Source organism: Dasypus novemcinctus, chromosome 8 (genome assembly GCF_030445035.2).
Source record: "Dasypus novemcinctus isolate mDasNov1 chromosome 8, mDasNov1.1.hap2, whole genome shotgun sequence".
In the NCBI taxonomy this organism is placed as follows: Eukaryota; Metazoa; Chordata; class Mammalia; order Cingulata; family Dasypodidae; genus Dasypus; species Dasypus novemcinctus.
In genome coordinates this window covers 7,625,356-7,639,310 of record NC_080680.1, presented here as the reverse complement: position 1 = coordinate 7,639,310, position 13,955 = coordinate 7,625,356, and the positions used below count along the sequence as shown (strand labels likewise).

The 13,955-nt window shown below is 39.2% G+C and overlaps 1 protein-coding gene across 1 annotated transcript in view; it reads right to left on the bottom strand.

Annotated features, from left to right (window-relative positions):
- The window catches only part of SPTLC1 (serine palmitoyltransferase long chain base subunit 1), a 71,708-nt gene that overhangs the window by 47,515 nt on the left and 10,238 nt on the right, over positions 1-13,955 (bottom strand). The window contains exon 3 of the mRNA XM_058301423.2: positions 12,282-12,376. Within this exon, the coding sequence (XP_058157406.1) occupies positions 12,282-12,376 (95 nt within the window). The remainder of the gene's footprint in view (positions 1-12,281; positions 12,377-13,955) is intronic.

The following is a 13,955-nucleotide window of genomic DNA, read 5'->3' as shown; positions in this document are numbered from 1 at the left end:
ATGTTTTCCGGTTATCCCTGCTGTTAGCACTCACAAAAAGATTAAAAAACAAAACAAGTAGGTAGATAAGCCTAAACTATTGGTCCTGCTATAAAAGTTGAGCTCACGCTAGAAAACTGTAGCACACAGAAAAGATTCACCCACAGCCCTGCCCATCAGTGATGAGCCCTGTCAAGAGGCAGCACGACTTGATGGAAAGATCCTGTCTCTGTCTGGCTCTCGGGGTAAGGAAGGGAAAGAACGCTGGCAAGTGGAAGCCTTGCACCTGTGCCCCAGGCAGACATGCAGAAGTAAGTAGTGCTCAGCAATGAAAGGGTTAAAAAGAGATGCAAAAGTATGAAGGAGAGATCACCAGACATGCCAGACACAAAGGTCAAAATTCATCAAACAGGAGGAAAGAATGAAAGAGCCAGAGAATGTTCAAAGGGATGATAGCTGAAAAGTTCCCAGAATTCTGACAAGACACAAATCCGCAGCTGGAAGAGGACAATGAACGCCAAGCAGGGTGAGTCAGGAATACTCCTCTCTCTCAACATGCCCTGTCCTGTTCCTATTCAGAACAAAAGAGCACATTCTCCAGCTGCTATTGAACTAGTGTGGCCAAGGCTGCTTTAACCCAGTGGACAAGGCTAGAAGAGTCTCCTTTTCTCTCCCCTTCCTTGGCCTGCAACTTGGCCATCCTGAATTAAGTTTTGGTTTCCTAGGCTGCTCAAGGAAATATCATGAAATGCGCCAGGTTACATAATGGGAATTTATTCACTCACGTCTGAGGCTGGGAAAAAGTCCAAATCAAGGCATCATCAGGGCGATGCTTTCTTCTGGAAGAGTGGCGTTCTGGGGCTGGCTGCTGGCAATCTTTGGTCCTTAGGCTTGTCGTATGGCAAGGCACATGGCAACCTCTCCTGGCCTCCCCATTCTCTTCCGGTTCCACTGGTTTCGGCTTTGGGCTGCTCCCCCTGTGGCTTTCTCTCTCTCTCTGTCTGAATTTCAATCTACTTGTAAAGGACTACAGTCATAGGATTAAGGCCCATCCTGACTGAGGTAAGCCATATCTTAAATAAAGTAACCTTATCATAAGGGCCTACTTACAATGGATTCACACCCACAGGAATGGATTGAATTTAAGAACATGCTTCTGGAATATATACAACTTCAAACCTCCACAGTGACCTCTGAATGGCAGTCATATGCTTCTTGGTAGAGCAGCAAGATGGTAACTTGTGATTTATAGAACTGCCTTCCCAGCCCTGAAATGCCTCTCTTCACACATCTAGGAGAGTGGAAATAAACTATCCTGCTTAAGCCACTGCTAGTTTGGGTTCTCTATTATATGCAACTGAATCCAATCCTAAATAATTACAACTTCAGCCAGAAATGATCTCAATCAATGCTACTTTCAGGTTTTGAAGAAATCAGGTTTTTAAAAAATGGTAAAATAATTTGATACAGATATAGTTCACATTCCTGGGAAGGGGATCTCACAATGCAAGTGCTATACAACCAGTAAATAAACCTTTTAAAGACCATAACAAAAAGCAGGTAACATATGCAGATTAAAAAACTGTGAACCTTAAGTTACTCAAGAGAAAAATTACACTTGAAAAAATTCCACATCTTATCCTTTTTTTCCCCCCCCCCCCTAATTATTCAGCATTTCTTCATAGGAGTCCTAGACCACAGCAATGCATATATATAATATACAGCATTCCCATACATCCACCATATAACCTTTTTCCTTCCACATCGATACTCTTACACCCTATTCATATCATATTTACTTAAGGTGATGTACAGAGTCTGAGATATTAGATTTCTAACAAGGTAATATCTGTGCTTACATTATGGTGCATACTTTAGGATACACAATTCTTTACATTTTTAGTTATCCTATGTTTTACAATATGGTTTACATTATCAGTCTGTCATCTCCTATATGTTATGGTGTAATATTACATGTTTTATATCCGTCCTTGTGTACTCTCAAGAAACTCCTCTCTTTCCCCCCATTTACTTTGGTTCCACACATTTAACGTCCATTTTCCCTTCCACCTTGGTGCCCACAGTGACAGCCAAGCTCCGTTTCCTGAGGAGCCACTTCCAGAGATAGCTGGAATAGTGTTCAGGGCCTAATTTGCTCAACTGCCCCAACGCCCCGGGAGCCACCCTTTCTCTCGAGGGATAGAGTTCCCTCTATTTGGTGGCATTATTCCTCCCCAGGATGTGGGTCCACCCCCACTCTCACTACTTGGGATTCTACCCCTTGGTGTCACCCACTCTGGCAGAGTGAGCATTTAGACATTCTCCAGGAGCTCGTCTTGCATCAGACCCTCCTCTCCGCGCATTCTAAACAGGTAACCCTCTTTATTACATTTTGTTATGATTTCTCGGCATTTTACTCTCCACCACCTCCAGTCCCTCTCCTATGTTGGTATGCTACCCCTCCCTCCCCCCATTTTGGGCAACGTTACCCAACCGTCCCACCCCAGCCACCCTCAAACCCGTAAAGCCCCAACCATAGGCAACCCCTTGCCCCCATTTTATCTCTTCTTTCTATATCTAACTTTATCCAAGTTCTTTATCTATCCGTTAAACCCATCGCTATATGCCATTCCCTAGTAAGGGACCACGACATTATATTGGGCCTCAAATTTCGGGGAGTTCTGGATCACAGAGTGTTTCAACAATGGCAATGGAGAGATACTGGTATGGGATACCAATGACAAGTGATATATGGCTGACAGGGAGCTGTACAGAACATATGTCCAGGGTGCATGGCAATGATTGGATATACTCATAGCGGCAACAATTAAAAACCACAGCAGGGGGAGTACTGGGTTTCTGGCCAGTGGTGCTCTGTCGTGGTCCCCAGGGGAACAGCGACAGTCTCCCAGGTACAGCGGAGGGGACCGGGAGGAAATGAGGGTTCAACAGTGAGCCCCTGATGCTAATGACTATGTTTGTGAGCTGATAAACCTAAAATAAGAACAAGGCATAGAGCAACATTGTGCCTGGGAATTTCCTCCTGTCAGCCTTCATGTTACTCAAATGTGGCCAGTCTCGAAGCCAAACTCAGCATGTAAATGCAATGCCTTCCCTCCAGCGTGGGACATGACACCCGGGGATGAGCCTCCCTGGCAACGAGGGACCACTATCAAATACCAACTGATGATGCAACTGGAAAAGGACCTTATATGGAAGATTCAATGCGGATCAGCAGAATATCCATGTCTACATAAAATAACATGTCTTTAAAATGCTGTTTGACCTAAAGTAAGGGGGAAATGGAAAGGAGAAATGAGTTTATATGGCTACGAGTTTCTAAAAAAGAGTCTGGAGGCTGGCAGAAGGATTGCCCTCATGCACAACTGAGCAGAGTCAGAGAGACAGATAAAGCAGATGCAACCCCCAGATATTGGCTCCTATGAAGGCTAAAGAGACCCATGAGAGTTATGGTCATGGCCGATGGGGTTGACTAACAGGGCAGATGGCCCCTCTTTGGAAACGGTGTTTATGTGTGATGAATCTGGACTCAGATGGGATCTCCCTTCATAAGGCTTTCATGCTAATGTGATAGAGGTGCAGTTAACGTTGGGGTTTAAGATAGATTTAGGGGATTTGAATCTCTGGACCGACAATGTGATAACCAGGTCCTGAGCCTCAACAGACTCCAGCACCTACAATCTGATTTATTGGACTTATCACACTCAGCTAAGATGGAGTTGAAGAAGGACAATCACCACACCATGGAGCCTAGAGTGATTACAACCGAAAATGGGAGGATTGCATCCAGCATCCATGTGGAATCTGAGCCTCCTCTTGACATAGAGGTGCAATGGACACTACCAATCCAATGTCCACAAAGAAGAGGTGGCATTGGATTGGGAAAAGTGGACATGGTGGAAGATGGGTGTGGGGAAAGGCAGGAAGAGATGAGAGGTGGAGGCGTCTTTGGGTCATGGAGCTGCCCTGGATGGTGCCTCAGAGGTAATCACCGGACATTGTAAATCCTCACAGGGTCCACTGGATGGAATGGAGGCGAGTATGGACCATGATGTGGACCATTGTCTATGAGGTGCAGAGGTGCCCAAAGATGTACTTACCAAATCCGATGGATATGTCATGATGATGGGAACGAGTGTTGTTGGGGGGGGAGAGGGAGGGGGGGTGGGGATGAATGGGACCTCACATATATATTTTTAATGTAATATTATTACAAAGTCAATAATAAAATAAAAAAAAAAAAAAAAAAGAGAAAAATTACAGGCATTGAAAACTTGGTAAATTGTTAAAAAAGTGATTGTACAATGATTATGGTATCCAAGACTCCCATGAAGAATCTGAATAAAATTACTCCATGAAAAGTAAGAGAAAAAGCAGTACTTCTAGAATATATTACTTGCACACTGCACTTTAAAATATAGGTGTAAACAAAATAAACCAAATGAGAGGATTTTGGCCTACTTCTTACGCATCCCTTTAAATTTACACATTAAATTGGCCTATTAAAGAGATGTTGAATTTTATTGGAAAAATTGCGAATCACCTCATATTTCAGCAGATATTAGTGTGTAAAAACAGATTGGTAGTCACAATAAATGTACGTAGAATAAATTTCTCAGTTAAAAGATGAAGACACGACAATCTGATTTTTTAAAATCCAATTATGTACAAGAGAAACAACTAAACATAATGGCACAGTATGAGTGAACATAGAGGAGAAAAGGTCCTATTAATCACATTCTAGCTAAAAGAAATCTAGTGTATCTATACTGCTATCAGACAAATAGACTAAGTTAAAAAGTATTATGAGAGGAAAAGAGATTATTATAGAATGGAAAAAGAATAATCTACTGGAAAGATGTAACAATGCTGAAACCACCTAACAAGAACCGCAAATTAAATAATTTAGAAAGGAAATCAGAGAGAAAATAATCATCATGGTGGAAAATACTAAGATCTCTCTTCTCTCATTTTAACTCACTCATTTATTTGGCAGGAAAAAATGAGTAAAGATGTCAACTATTTGAACAGCAATTAAAACAAATTGGAATGGATGCAAGTTATCTCAAAATCAAACAAATATAAATGTTTATGACAAACCCATGGAACATCTGCAACAAATTTCAACAAAAAAGGACATAACATAGGTCTCAATAAGAGCACTAGTGCCATTCAGAAAGATGTCACTCAAAGCATGTTTTCTGATCACATGGCGATAAATTATAAATAATTTAAAAGAATAAAGCTCAAGGAAAATACTATGCTTTGGTCAAAGAAAAAAGTCAATGAAAATTAGAAAATACTTAGATCCAATGAACATATTGAAAGTATAGGCTATAAATGGGTCAGTACTTAGAATTTAGTCTTAAATGTAGATATAAAAGTTCATATCCCTTAGCCACAAATTTTAAGTTTGCAGCAAATTCATTTGGTAGCAAAACCTCTCCTAAACTGTTGTGAAACTATCTGTTGCCTTTATTTTCTGACTGAAGGGAAATATTAATGTAGGATGCTACCCCAGACCTCATGTCAACCATTCTGTAAGTTTTGATGCTGGACCAAACTCACAGTTTTACTTCTACCCTAATAGAATCACATTTCTAGAAAATAAACTGGCACTATTGAAAGGCAGCAGCAAGTATGACAAAGCTGGAATCACAGTCATGGCTGACGTGTGAGTTGCTTACAGCAGCTTCAGCTATGAAAATCTTCATCTGCTCAGTTTCTCCTGCCATCTACTGCCTTACTCACTAGCAGTGCACACAACCCAGCTGACGTGTTCATAACAAGCACACCCGTGACCAAGCTCACAGCACACGGCAATGACAAGACCAACACAACTGCCTCCTGGCTGGCGACAACTCATCAATGACTCTCGCTTCTATAAGACATCCCATTTTAGAGATTTTAAGATGGGGGAAAAATGTGTATCTTAGAATCAATATAACAGAGTATTACATCAAAGTCTGACTAAGGATTAAAATAAGCGTTGTATATGAAACTCATGTAAATGAAAAGAAAAGACTGGGTATATATTCTATAATACACAGTAGTAAAAACATTACAAATGTATTATAGTGCTACGTCACTGTATGTCCCTAAGTAGTACAGCGAGTACCCTAGTGAGAAGGAGAATGGATGTAGACATTAGGACTGAGGAAAAGGGACTAAAACCCCACAGAAGAGGTGGCTTATGTAGACTGCTGATAAAAGCCTGATACTGAGGGGTATGATTAACTCCAATGCCTCCAAAAAAGAGCCAAAAGAGACTCAACTAAACCTGAAGACAAACCTTTAGCAAATCTGACTCAGAAAGATGGAAACATCACAAATAAACAACGTCAAGAATGGGGAAAAAACGTCAGAGATGTTGTTTAAAAAAAAAGTCCAGGAAATATTATAAGCCACTTCACACCAATCGTTTTCAAAATGTAAGAAGAGATGGACAATTTAATCAAAAGTAACTCATAAAGAAAACCTGAATAGTTTTAAAAACTCACTGACAGCATTAAATTCACAATGAAAATCTATACTTAACAAAACAACAAAAAATACCATAAGTACACTGTTCCAAAGAAAATTTAAGACTAATATACTTTTGATATGAAAACTGGACCAGCTCATGAGTAACAAACCAACCTCGTTTTTTCAAGAGAAAATGATGATAGTTGTTAAAAATCCCAAATATTTAGCAAACCAAAAATCTACCAATCTATAAAAACCAACCCCAAAGTAATGATTAAATAGGATTTATTCTAGAAATGTAAAGGTGATTTAATAATAGAAAAACCTACCAGTGGCTTCTGGTTAAACAAGACAATGGAAAAAAAACCAGAACACAACCAACCAATCAACCAACCAACCACAAACTCTGGTTTCTTCAGAAAGCACACAAAAACCCCTATGCAGTTTAAGGGTCCAGACTTACCAGGCCACAGGCAGAGCGATGAGAGCAACAAAATGCTGAAGGACAGGAAAGCAAATGGACAAGTGGTATTTGATAGGTCAAAGAGATCAGAGAGAAAGCCAAGCCAAGAATGGTCCAAAAGCAAGTCCAGAAATGCTTTTGAGTTAAAGACATCAGTTTCCTTTGAAGGTAGGATAGCAGGTGGGGAAAGACTGCCTGGAGCCTTCATAAAAGGCAATTACTCCCTCATAACCCTACCCTATCCTACAGAAAGATGGAAGATGGACTCTCTGGAAAAGGCCTATATATATTCAAAGTCCTAAGGAGGGCTACATAATGAAGTATGAGACTTTGAGCCCCCTTCCTCCAACTCAGCTCCCAGAGAGTGGGACATCAGGTTTATCCCCTCCAAGCAGCACACTAAGAGGATTCACCTAGAGGATGTTTCACAACTCTGTGAACACACTAAAACCACTTGCTTCTATTTTAAAAGATTGAAATTTTACAAAAGAATTGAAAAGTGGGGCACAAACAGATACTTGTACATCAATATCCATAGCAACGTTATTCACAATAACCAAATGGTAGAAGCAACTGAAGTGTCCATCAACAGAGGAATGAATAAATAAAATTCATGGCATCCATAAAATAGAAATTTATTTAGCCAAAAAGAGGAATGAAGTCCTGATGCATGCTGCAACATGATGGACCCTGAAGACATGTTGAGTGAAATAAACCAGACACCAAAGGACAAATATTGTATGGTAACATGCATAACTAACAGAATAATTTAGTTCACTTACAGAAACGGAAAGTAAATTGCAGGCTACCAGGGGCTGGAGCAGGGTGGCGATAGAATGTGGAGTTAAGTGTTTAATGACCACATTTTCTGCTTGGGGTGATGAGAAAGTTTTAGTAATGGATCATGATGATGGTAACACAATATTATGACTATAAATACCACTAAATTGTACACATGGAAGTAGTTAAAATGGGAAACTTTGTGTATATATTTGGTAGCACAATACAGTTTTTTATTTTTTATTTTTTAAAAAAAGGGGTATGTGAGTTCTCTCTCAATAAAGCTGTTATTTTTTAAAAATGCTTTTTAAGTAAATTCATTAACTTTTGTGACAACTGAATATTATTAACATTGAAGGGACATTGCATAAACTGAAAACTCTGTTTATCAATATCTCAAAAACAGTGTTCAATTTTTTCTTGTAGTTTTTCAGACAATTTATATAATACTGTTGAGAACAATTAAAATATTCTGCATATATGGAAATGGACGGAGTTGATGGTAACACATCATCAGTATAACTAACACTGCTGATTTACAAATGTGACTGTGGCCGAAAGAGGTAGTCTAGGGAGGTTAAAATTAATTGAGAGACAGCTAGAGGGTAATCTAGGGACTGCATAGCATAATGACTTGGGTGGCAGATGAAGACTGTGGTTAGTTATACAAATAAAAGAATGTTTCTCTATTACAAGGTGTTAAGAATATGGGGATACATGGAAAAATACAATTAAGGTAACTTATAGACTATAGTTAACAGTAATATTGTAATATTTTTGTACCAAAGACTACGATGCTTTATTTATTTATTTTTTCTATTTTTTATTTATTTATTATTATTATTTTTTAATTACATTAAAAAATATATATGACGTCCCATTCAACCCCACCGCCCCCGCCCCCCACTCCCTACGATGCTTTATTAATGCTAAAGGTGAAAACATATATATGGAATTTAGTTTTATGAGATGTGAGTATGATCACGCGTTTTTTGTTCTCCATTTTCTTCATTAATAAGGATACCTTGATCATATCATTTAACCAATCTCTGCTCATTTATTCATCTTTCAGAACAGAGGAGAAACAAGTGAGTTTGTTTTTAGGATTAAGTAAGGGAAGTGTGCCTGGACTTCTTTTTTTTAAGGAGATTCCAGGGATTGAGCCCAGGACTTGCACATGGGAAGTGGGTGTTCATCCACCAAGCTACATCTGCTCCCCTGGAAAGGACTTTTTAAAGTAATACTTCCATAATTTGCTAAGCTGCATTTTGCTTTTGTCTGTTTTTTTTTTTTTTAAGTTGAAATAAAGTAAGTATATGTGTGTGTGTATATATATTCTGCATATTGAAAAAAAAAAATGACTGGATGCTAAGGATCACCAGATATTGGGAAAGCATTTAAAAGATCAATAAAAACATATAAAACAGTCTACTGTAAACGGTAAAATCAAAACCAATTTTAAGGTGTTTAGGTTTCAAAATATCTACCTTTCACAGCCCTTTCTCAGGAGTCTAGCTATGCTCTACTAACATAATGGAGTAAACCAAGAAATATGACGCAACCAACCAACGAGGGAAACAAAGGGAATTCCCAAGCTATTGGGCCTGGGAAGCGTCCAGGGTCGACCTGTGCAAACAGGTGTTTAGAGCAACCAGTCAAGACTAGCACAGGATGACAGAGGTTCCAGGAAAGATATCTCTGAGAAAACCAAAATGAACCTAACAGCATAAAAATGTCAACACTGAACAGTCTAAGGACCTCATGTTACAAATGAACTCTGGTGGAGAGAGGGCAAGAGCACGGCTGCCGCTCGGCCTGGTGTCCTGCCGGGGGGCCAGGCCCACAGGGCCCTAACCCAGCCCGAGGCCACACAGGCTCTGCCTGCCAGAGGAGTGCCTTCTCCTAATGCCCACCGGCCACTGCAGGGCCAGAACCAATGTGCTGGGAGAACAAGTGTGGGTGTGCGGGCTTGGAGCCCACAATTATGGGTAATAACTGGGAAATTAAAAACAAAAAAATCAAGAAATAACAGCTGAAATAACCTCCTTAGAAATGTAGGGGTAAACAAAAGAAAGCTAAGGAAATAGCAATTATCTAGAGAGTGGGAATCTGGGATGAGGCGAAGTGGGATGGCAGACTGCAGTTTTTTATCACAAAATTTTTAAGTATGCATATGCATCACTGCTTAAAAGAACCTATGTGTATAATCTAACAGAGTAACTGAGACGAGGAAAAAAGTCATAAGATCATCTCAAGGGATACAGGAAAAATATCTGATATAATTCAATACTCCGATTTAAAAAAACAAAAACAAAATCTCCTTAGGAAACTTGGAAGAGAAAGGCCAAACTCCCACAGTTCCATAAATGTTATCTCTTACTAAGGATGAGGTAGAGGACAGGAGGCCATTGACTTATTCGACACTGTCTGTGCAGTACTCTAGACAAGTCAAGAAGCTGAGCAGAGGCAATAAAAAGGGGCTTCTTTTAGGGACTGAATCATGTCCCCACAAGACATATCCAAGTCCTACGCCCCAGTGCTGTGGGTGTCAGCACACTGGACCTCTGAAGATGATCCTGGTTGAGCTGAGGCCACAACGAATGAGGGCAGGCCTCACGCCATTGCTGTCTGGAGTCCTCATAAGGAGATGGACAAGCAGAAGTGAGAGGCGAGAAGAAGGGTCGAAGGAGATGATGGCCATGGGAGGGAGGTGGAGACTGTGCCACCACCAGAAGGCTACGTGCTTTGGAGAAAACACGGCCTGCTGATGCCTGGATATTGAGCTTCTAGTCTCAAAAACAGAGACAATAAATGCCCATTGTTTAAGCCAACCAGCCCGCGGTATCTGCCGTAACAGCCCCAGCAAACTAAAGACACTCCTCACGACTGACAGTAACTACTGTAAGGGAGCTAGAGATGCATCTAAGAAAAGATACACAATCAGCGTCAACTTCTGGTTGTGACACTGTACTGTGGTTCTACAAGATGTCACTACTGGGGGAAACTGCGTGAAGGGGATACGGATTCTTATGATTGCCAGGTGAGCCTACGATTACTTCAAAATAAAAACACAGAGCAAGAAAAGACAGCCTTCTTAAGAAATGTATAAAAGTTTACTCTAGGACCTAAAAGACCTAAGTATACAAGTAATATATGTGTACCTGGGTGGTTACACTCTGTGACAGCAAGGTAACAATTCTCTCCAAATTAATCCACAAATTGAATGCATTTCTAATGAAAAAATCCAAGCCCATTTTTGGTCAAATCTGATCAGCTAAACTCTGAGTGAAGAACAGAGTTAGGAAGAGTCACCCCAATTTTGAAGAACAAGGTGGAGGACTTACTCTAGTCAAGGCTTATTATAAAGCTGCAATATTTACACGATTGAAGTCCTGACACAGGGAGAGACAAATGTACCAACAGAACACACAGAAAAGCCAAAAACAGACCTTTTATAAAGGAACATCATTTAAAAAAGAAAAGAAACTTCCAATCTATAGGTAAAGAATGGACTATTCCACCAACAATGCCGAGTCAACCGCCATCCTGTGGAAAATAGGTCAATCCAGGCCTCTGGGGCAGGGAAGGAGCTCTTAAGACTTCAAAAGCCTAAACCACAAAATAAAAGACTGGCTTGTTTCAGGAACACATATAACTGCTGAAAGACTAAAGATATCTGTGGAAGTGAAGAATACAAGTTTCTCTCAGATCATATCAGAAGCAGCAGAAGGATATGCAGGAGAATATCCTGCATCCCATTTTTAAACAAAACAATAAGTATTTTCATGGCTATAGCCATACATGTTAAAAACTTAAATATATGCAAAGGAAAGACACAGTGTTAACTTCAAGATAGTGGATACCTTGGGTGGGAGGTAAGAGGAAGGGACAGAGGGGAAGGGGGCTCTTTAAGCTACATTTGTAATGTTCTCTTTCTTTAAAAAACAAATTTGAAGTTAAGATAGCAAACTGCTAATGCATGTTAATTCTTGGTGGCAGGTACACAGCTGTCTGATATTTTATATATACTTAAAATATTTCTTAATTTAAAAATAAGCACATACAATAAAACAAATAATCAAGAAAAGAACTAAAAATCAAAATATATCAGATATTGAGAGTCAGGAGGGAGACAGCATAAGTGAGTCAAAGTTTCGAAACTCATACTGTAGGAGTATGTGCTCAATCAAGAAACAGCAGTTTCAGCATGCTATTAATATCTGGAGTTAGGAGAGTAACCTCCGAGTGATCTAAAATCAGAAACTAATCCAGTGGGAAAAAGGAGTCTGTTGCATTTTATTTTAAGCACACTATTTTACTTGTATTACTTTGGAAAAAAGCTTTTTTAAAAAAGGGCAAACTTTAATGCAAATAGAAGACAAAAAAAAAAATGCCCATCCTATCTCTAAAAGAAATGTGTACATTGTGAACTAAAGCAGTTTCCAACTTTCAGAAATTTCTAAATGTTTTATTTCAGTTAAAAAGGAAAATTACACATAAATCACCATATACTTTGGTGAATATACCCACAGGAAACCAAATACAAATCCCCTCAGTAGCAAAACTGATTTACCCTGAAACGATGTTGTAGTTGAGAGCAGGGTGGTCTTTTGAGACAGGAGCAACAAGAGGCTCTGGTTGCCATTCTTCAATCAATTCTTCTTTTTCCTACCGGAGAAAAGGAGTAAAAATAAAGCATAGCACTAGGCGCTTTCTATCAGCTCCAGCACGCATCTAAACTGTTTGCTGTGATGGAACCGCCATAAGCAATACACTACTGGAAATACTATGTCTAGCCATTGTGTCTAGTAATGAAAAGCAATATTGAGTTGTGTGCACTTAACAGCCTAGCCTCTTTCTTTATAACAAGCTAAAGACGGTTTTTCCACACACAGTTTGGTGGATGACTTGAAAATTGAAGAAAATTTATCTATTGCAGGATGTTTTAATGTGGGAAGTAAGAAGTATAACTGCTACTGATAATAAAACAAAAAGAAAATCTAAAACACTGCAAGTGAGAAGCGTGGCTTCAGGTCAGTAAGCTCCGCCTCTAATCTTAGAAAGTACAAGTATACCACCCTCTCGGTTCTTAGGGAAGTGATTTTTATGTGAAAAGATAAACTAGATCACAAAGAAGTATCTGTTTAAGCCATCAGGTTATACAGTCCAGAAGTAGCTGAAATATAGAAAAAGGCTCTTTTAGAACAATTACTGTAATGAGATTCAGTTGCTTTGAAATTTCTCATGAAAAAACAGTTGCTTTACCTCTTCATGCATTACCAGCATCTTGACTACCTTGAGTTCCTTAACCTTTCTTAAATAAATCAGAAAAAAGTTAATGTAGTCTTTATGCATAGCATAAGATGAAGCACCTAAATTAACATGAGAGCTGCAGCAATTTTTGCCTTCCAGACATGATCACTCCTTATAGTTCTTTTTTATTTAATTCTTTTCTTAAATGCCTATGTGAATTTTTCTCCTGATAGACTCTTCTGGGGCAGGACCAAAAACATATTCACCTGATGCTCACATACTCAAAAATGTTTGCTGAATAAATCAACCAATAAAATCCTCATCTTTTTCTACCAATAACTCCATGGAAGAAACCCAGCAGTTGAAACAAGCCAGGCATATAAATAATATATACTCTTTACTAGCTACCATGAAGAGAGATGGTAAAATCAACTCAAGATCTGTTGGTATTCCAGGGACTCTGAAGATAGAAAACTAAGACAGCATATCTTCTTCTAAGCTACTGAAAAGTTAAGCTTTAAAAACACAAAAAGGCAGTTTTTCCTTCCATAGTTTTTAGGGTAAGATGCCCGTGATTACTGAATCTTGCTCTAGCTAGATTTCACTCTCAAAATATTATCCTAAAACTATGTTTAGGTATTATTCCTTTAAAAGGTACATATGTATAGACTGATAAGTTTAAGAGTATTGATCTGAGAATGACTGATCACTTAAGAAGTTGGGCTAGGGATCTGTTTTATGGCCAAAACACCATTCACAATGAATTTGTAAAAAACAGTGAAGGGAAAAAAGTATAGACAGGGTTTCTAGCCTGGATGGTCAAATATGACTACAATGTGATCAAGAGAGTGTTCCATGGCACACTATCTCAAAGAGTATTTGTGAAAAAAAAAAAAACAAAAAAAAAAACCCACCTCAAACGCCTCCCCCCCCAAAAAACCGCCCCAAAAATCTGTGATCAAGTTTAATAAGCATCCCTCCAAACTGTGCTCAG